Genomic DNA, 7,510 nt, shown 5'->3' with positions numbered 1-7,510 from the left:
TGTCTGTTTCACTGGGCTCGAAGAATGTGATAGAGGGTAGCGGTTGACTGCCATCTAGTGGCTGTTATAAAAAAAAGATAGCAGAAATGTACAGGTGACCAAATCAAATTATCTATGGAGACAAAGGAAAGTCCACAGGTTTTCTAAAATAATACAGTGACTTTATCATGATATTTATTTATATATATATATAATACAATATTTAAAAGGTGTACATTCTCACTTTCTTGTGCTTACAGTTCCATAAAAATACAATCTTCTCTTTATGTAGAGACTTGTCAAAGCTATTTACAGTTTGAAAATACTTGTCTGAATGTTCTGGCAATGTGCTTTAATTCCCTTTCTCACTTCTCTCTGTTTTATTCTATTGTCAGTAAAAAAATAAAAAAAAAGGGTAAAAGGAGCCCTCTAACACTGACATATCATATTTGGAAAACAATCATTTTTAAGATTGTGGCTGTTCACATTTTTTTTTTAAAATGTGATATTTTGTATAATGACAACAGCAACAATAATGAAAAGGAAACAATAAAATAATCAGTAAATGGCAATACAAGTGTGTATAACTGACCTCGCAACAACCAGCTGGTCTCCTTGTTGAAGTATTGCAATTGAGACGGCCAGACGTGGCTTCTGTTTGTCTCCTAGATATGTCACCTTGGTCAGACCCAGGCTTATCTCCTACAGGCAGTGGTCTCATATGACAGGACACTGGGAAACACTGCTGATAAGGCATGCAAACCCTGTGGGTCAACTACAATGAACATCAACAGATTATTTAAATATTTTATATTTGGCTTCAGATCATGTCCAAATGTATTTATTTCCCTCTAGTTTATCTTCTGCAACAAGGATGGGATTGGTGAAACTACCATTGAATGTTAGTGCCATTTGATTGCAAGTTTTACTTGTAGGTTAACCGCAGATTAAAATGGAGTTAGCTATATCAGACAGATCAGCATCTTCTGTGGATGTTCATGTCATTTGACTCAGTATGCATTTACAGGATATCTCCCCATAATTAGGAAAGAGTATCGAATACATGTGTCTGAAAGCTGGTCTCTCTGTACAATGAGTATGAAAAGGTAATCATTTGGCTTTGGCAACGTGAGTTGATCATCTACACTAGGATCTCAATCATACACCTTGGCGAGAAATGGCGCTGTGATGCTGGTTGTCAATCTAAACAATGTATGCTGTCAAAATATAACTACAGTCTTGAGAATAAGTGAACATGAATATAACTTGAACTGGAGGTTTTTATTTCCCTCCAAATTCACTGATTGTCACTAAGGAAAAACAAAATTCCCTAATCTAAAATCAGTGGTTAAGATCAGCAGATGACCCTCAACCCTTGCTGACCCAAGCACATCTCGGAGACAGGACAGAGACAGTAACCTGATGAGAAATGAGCAAATGAAGCAAAATATACAAAGCAACAGCATGTCTTAAAATCAGGATATGATCCCATCCGTGTAACAGCAATATTGATTAATAATGTGAAACTAATACTGTGCAAAATTGTGAAATTAGGTCTACAAAAAGGAGACTTGCAGTAAAACTCAGCTCTGGAAAGGGTATTTGAATTAAGAGTATTACAGTTACTGTCGATAACATTCTGTTTTTGTATAAGACACTGCAGCTTATATAGACTATATATTTCACAAGTCAAAAGGTCTGGAGGTCACATAGTCAGTTAAAAACCACATAACTTTCCCATAAATTACATCAACCCAAACAGCATGATATGCCCTTGATGTCACTTATGTTATCTATCTACCAGGGTACTGAGCATGTATAACCATACCACTTTACAGAATTTGAATAAGACCGGTCAGCAATGTAATCCATGGGAAAAATGTATGTTAACACCCCACAGACTACCTCTGTTAAAGTACTCATATAGAAAAAGGGTAATATCACGCTCTACCCAGAGGACTGAGATCCCCAGTCCTGGTCCTTTCTATCTAACTAAAGAACACACACACACCTGTCAAGAGGTGATTCCTTCGTCAAGTAAATGTGTTGTAAAATTTTCTGGTGAAATTGTTCAAAGTAGTCCTTGTGCATAGAGTTGTATGGTGTTTGACATTTTAAATAGAAAAATCTGAGTCTGTAGCTAGGTTTCCATCCAATTGGTGACAGATTATCATTTGAATATTCTAAAATACGGTGGTGTTTCCACCAAACTGACCGATAATAATCAGTGTGTGATAACAGTGCACACAAAACATACTTTTTCGCTTAAGTTTTCCCTCTACCAATACTTTGGTCACAAACAGTTGTGTTAAATAGCAAATGTGCCTACTCTGGTCTTGGCACCTGCGCTCTAGCCAATACAATGCAGGTTGCCTAGTCTACATGATGAGATTATTATGGATAAGAGCCAGAATATTTTTATTTGTCAAAATGGCAGTCAAGTATCGATCATCATGTCACCAGAATAAGACTCTCTCGATATTTATTACAAAGGAACATTGTGCACTTTCCCCACCCTGTGAAGTTCATAACTTATTTCATCTGTAGGCTAATAAACTGCATTGTTTCCCTGAGTTGTAGTGGGAGGACAACACGTCATCGTGTGACTCCAAGTTTACTTCGATATGATGGTTATTTTATCAATATTAGCGCATAAAGCCATTTCTCGCATAATTTATTTTACAGACAAAAAGATCCCATGTCGAATTAACAAATTATCTGTCGGCATTTAGGAAATTGTACTGAAACATCCTGTTACCATCACAGCTGCCGTAAAAAAAAATGTTTTAGACAATATGACTTTACTGGCATAAAAACTGTGGATGGAAACATGGTTTGTGTCACTCTGATACAGTGGAATTGCTCTGTCATGTTAATGACAGATTTGTGCTCAAATTTGAGTTACCAGTATCCACGCAGAACAATCATTAGGATTGGGCCCTTAAGGACCAGGATTGGGAGGGTCCTCTGGGCAGAGCTTTGCTTGGGGATTCTATATTTACAGTACAAACCCCCACAGCCAGAGAAAGTGAGGGGCCATAAAGGCAGCCCTGGTTATATCCTCATATTCACATGTCAATACACTATTCACATATACACCGGCTCGGCAGTCCACTGTGGTGACTTAATGTCTCATGTTTGAGCGCTAACTTCTGGACTATCAAAGAATACTGGACAATTGGGTCCCGTTCAGTGGGATATAACGTTCCCTCACCGTTACCCCTGAACACAACTTCAGACAAGGCCTTTCCTTGACTATTGGAAGACTATTGGAAGTCATTCTGTTTTACAGTACCAGTAACACCTCTGGATATGAGAAAAAGAAAATCCCAACAAGGAAAATTACAACCATAGTTGACATTGGTTATCACAACACAACCCACATGTCAACTACAGCGAAAAGTGAGTCCAGAAGTCCATTATTTTCTAAGTTCTTTCCCATTGTCATCACAATCTCTTCACCCTGACAATACCTTACAATGCGCTGGTCACCAACTCCTTTAGCAAGGCATTTCCTGCAACCTTTTGATTAACAAAGCACGAGTGCCAGTCTTTGTATAACATCTAGATATTATCTTGATTACAAATCCAGATCTGATTACTTCAGGAGCCAAGGAATATGTTTCCCCAAGGCTCTGATGGTTTGAGAGAGAGGAGTGCTCCCTGATAGGCAAATTGCGTAGAAACTAAGGTTCTGATAGGCTTACTGAGTTGATTCCCAGGCTCTGTAGGTGGACTGGGTGGGTGGGGCTGTGTTGAGAGGGATCCAGGGCCCTGACAGGCTGACTGTAGTCCTGGTCTATGATAGGCTCCTAGTGTTGGGGTGTCTAGATGTTGGGCTGGTAAGAGGGGGGAGGAGACAGGGACAGTGGACTACCCTGGGGACTGGCATCACACACAGACACACCACCTGTAGGAGAGTCTGCTGACGCCTGGGACACACTGGGGGAGGGGGAAAGAAGGAAATATAGAAAGAGGTTAACAGAGATGCAGCTAGCACCATATTTGCAAGAGTGTGTTTGTGTGCGTATGTTTCTAGTTCTCACCTGACTGTGTAACTAGTCCGGTGAGCAGGTTCTGTTACCCCGGCAACAAACAGCTTCTTGGGGGGGCCATCAGACTCCACTCCTCCTACATGGCAGAACAACAGGATGGAGGAGAGGACACAGACAAACACACGCACACACCAAGACTGAGCAAAGTAAGCACTATTCTTGAAGCACCGTTCTTACCTTTCCTTTTCAGTGGAGTCAGGGCAGGCCATCTCACAGTAGAACTGACTGTAGGCCTGGTGGGGGACACATTATGTGTTAAGATGATGTGGACACAGTGTCAGTCCACAATCATAGGATGGCAATGAATCTGCACTCAATTTAGTTTGCCATACAGCGTGGAACTCAACTTACCCCCTAAACCTTCGAGTTGGACTAGGGGACGAATTGGGTGTGACACCACTGTCCTGTGAATGGAATCCCTGTGAAAGACAGCGGACCAAGATAAATAAATAAATAAATAATGGTCAGAAGCCTCCATCTATTTATTAATCATTCATTCATTACACCTCTGTCCATGCTTTGGTATGACAAAGCACTACAGTCACATGCAGAACACAGAGGGAGTACTCACCCCTGATGAATGGTCATGCCAGTGACTGACAGGAGGAGGGACCAGGTTTGAAGCACTACAGCAAGAGAGAGAGAAAACATAGTAGTGTGTATGTATGTGCATTTGTACAGCGTTTTACTACCATACCTTAGTCTCTGAAGACTCCCCCTGAGTGTCATCTCCATATTCTCAACCTGGAACAAAAATAAAAACTTCCAGTCAGTGGTCATACACCACACATACTACAGCATGCTGCACACACTCTGAAACACCAATGTGAGCACTCACATAAGATAACCTCACACAGAACTGTACTAACACACAGGCTAATGCATAAGCAAACACTCAAACCAGCATCATTACTCAGAGGCAGGCATTTGCACAAATATCCCTAACCTTGTCCTCACCTGCCTTTTGTGGTCTGGTCTCTCACCACCCAATGAGAAAGGGGACAAGGGGACGGCCTGTGGAAACAAGACTGGAGGTATTATTGTCGGCCTCTTCTTGACGGAGTAACTGACAGAATACTGAATGATAAGGCGACCAAAGACAGACAGAAATACATGGAGATTGAGAGATCAGAAAACACTGAAGGCATTTCAACACCAACTTAGTCAGACAGAACACTCACACACACTCACACACACTCACACACACTCACACACACTCACTCACTCACCCGATAAGGGCAACTGGGATTCACAGAGACACTGCTCCGCCGATACCGGGCTGAACTAGTTGGACTGAACACTGTCATACCATCACTGTTACACGGAGGGAAACAAACAATACAATAAAACTCAGTCATTCCAAAGCAGACATGAAAAACAAAATGACATACAGTTGCATTCACTCAAAGAGAATATCAATTTCACTGACCTGACACTTGTGATCATGGGGGCGCTGTTCGATCTACGAAGGGCCCCTCCTCCGCTCCCGGTAGTTGCGCCTGCGCACTGGTCCACTTCCATTCGTTCCATTTGTTGAAATCCCCGGCCTCCAGCCTAGCAGCGCGAGCTGTCGGCCTAAGAGTGTTCACAGGCGGCGTACGGCCCTAATCTAGCTCGGTGAAAGCCCGACCTGCAGGCCTCACACACAAAGCTTTCGATCCAATTCAGAGCCGCTAAAATCAGCGGGAAATGTACTTGGTGTCTTCCTTCTATCTCATTTTTGTTAAATGAAGTCAGACTTTTGGCTCCAGTTACTGCAAGCGACTATTCGTAGCTAGCTAGCAAGCTAACCTTATAATAAAACACCTAGAAACCCAATTCATATGGTTGCACAAAGGCTAAACAAACAACGCATTGAAAAACACTAAACTAGCGAGATATATCCCTTATAATAAATGTTAACGTAAATTAGGTTAGCAGGCCAGCTGGAGACGTGACTTTTTAAGATTAGCTAGCTGGGTAGCTAGCAACTCCAACTGTTGGCTAGCAGCTAACCAGTCAGTCAGAATAGAACGGCACTGTCCTCAACAACAATATAACCTTTGGTTTTGGGTCGTTGAAGTGGTGCATCCTCCGGTTAAGTTGTTAATTGCGCAATCGACCAAATCTCCCAACATTTGAACTATATCGAAATATAACTAATTGAAAGATTTTACAACATAGTCATCCAACAATTAGAGGTAGTTCGTCATCTGTGATTACAGCGCCTCTCCTTGGCTAGATAGAATATTGCGCGAAGAGGATTCATTGCAACATGAGAAGGCTGGAGTGCTGCATGAGGACATTGTCTACTCCTCTGACGAGAGGGAGGGAGATGTTCTGTGAATGAATACAGAGTTCAAAGATGTGAGAGGGTGTCAGATTAAGCAATGTGCAGTGTCAGAGGACATACAGTATTGTATGTAGACCAGATGAAAGGGAGGTTCATTAACCTTCTACCCTCTTTATGGATTGGCTAATTATCACAGGACACTCCCCCTAAAGTCCAGTCTTCGTTGGCTGGTGATCACACAAATAAAGTTAAACACAAACAATAAATAGACCACACTGTTCACGATAACTGTGATTATACTTTAAGACCCTGCCTTTTGTGAGTCAAAAGGGTCTGGTGGGGGTGATTTTAGGGTGGATCTGCCCTCTCTGCAAGCCCACTTCCCCCGGTCTGCCATGTGGAGAGCCCACGCTGGCTCACGTCAGAGGAGTATGTGGGAATCATCTCGGATGCCATCAAGATGAGTAAGAACGTGTGTCTGGCCCGCCATTTCTTCCAGCTGCAGGGAGAGGGCATGGGGACCAAGACGGACGGGCCGCGAGGATCATCGAAGTGTGGCCCCTCAACCTGCTGCAGCTGAGCAGCACGTCTGCAGCCTCCGTGGACTTGTGCAGTCTCTTCCTGCTGCAGATGGCGTGTGTTATCAATATGGCCAGCAGATGGCGCCATGCAAGAATGAGAAAATTCCTGTGTGTGGAGGCAGAATCCAGCGACCAGGCTTGGGTGGTTAAAGAGGAGACCTACCAGGAGCTGTTGAGGAAGCTGAGGATCAGGGCCTCCATCAAGATAGTGCCATGGGACTCTGTGGTGCAGCTCTATGGACAGAAACAGACACAGGACCCAGAGCTGGAGGGCCTGACGAAGCCGGCCCAGGCCCTTTCAGAGGACTTCCAGGAGGACAGTGCTGAGGCTGCTGTCCGCTTCCTGTATTTACCATGCCCCCCTGCTCACTCCAGCCAATCACACACATATCTCAGTCAGCTGGAAGCTGTGACTTATGGTTTAGGCCCAACACTCTTGATTCAGGGTCTCACCCCAGTCACGTGCACTGAGCTTTGAGTGTCACTGTGTGTTTTATGGGATCAAAATGTCATGTAATTAACTTCATCCTGAACATGATAGAAATGGCAGTCTAAATGTTTACAATATGAGCTACTTTACATAACATACTTTTTAGTTAGAAAATACAGTAGTCTAATTTATA

The 7,510-nt window shown here is 42.8% G+C and overlaps 1 protein-coding gene across 1 annotated transcript; it reads right to left on the bottom strand.

Moving 5' to 3' along the window:
• Nucleotides 1-1,241: 1,241 nt before the first annotated feature.
• LOC110533705 (protein FAM122A) lies at nucleotides 1,242-6,443 on the bottom strand. The gene is made up of 9 exons (XM_021618168.2): nucleotides 5,464-6,443; nucleotides 5,264-5,348; nucleotides 4,992-5,048; nucleotides 4,732-4,778; nucleotides 4,606-4,660; nucleotides 4,386-4,453; nucleotides 4,212-4,267; nucleotides 4,026-4,110; nucleotides 1,242-3,921 (listed from the first exon to the last, which is right to left on the bottom strand). Exons 1-9 carry the CDS (start codon nucleotides 5,562-5,564, stop codon nucleotides 3,807-3,809), a joined length of 669 nt encoding a protein of 222 aa, XP_021473843.2. The 5' UTR covers nucleotides 5,565-6,443; the 3' UTR covers nucleotides 1,242-3,806.
• Nucleotides 6,444-7,510: the final 1,067 nt, after the last annotated feature.

Source organism: Oncorhynchus mykiss, chromosome 10 (genome assembly GCF_013265735.2).
Source record: "Oncorhynchus mykiss isolate Arlee chromosome 10, USDA_OmykA_1.1, whole genome shotgun sequence".
NCBI lineage: Eukaryota > Metazoa > Chordata > Actinopteri > Salmoniformes > Salmonidae > Oncorhynchus > Oncorhynchus mykiss.
The sequence above is the reverse complement of the archived record's forward strand: the minus strand, read 5'-3'. Positions and strand labels throughout refer to the sequence as shown.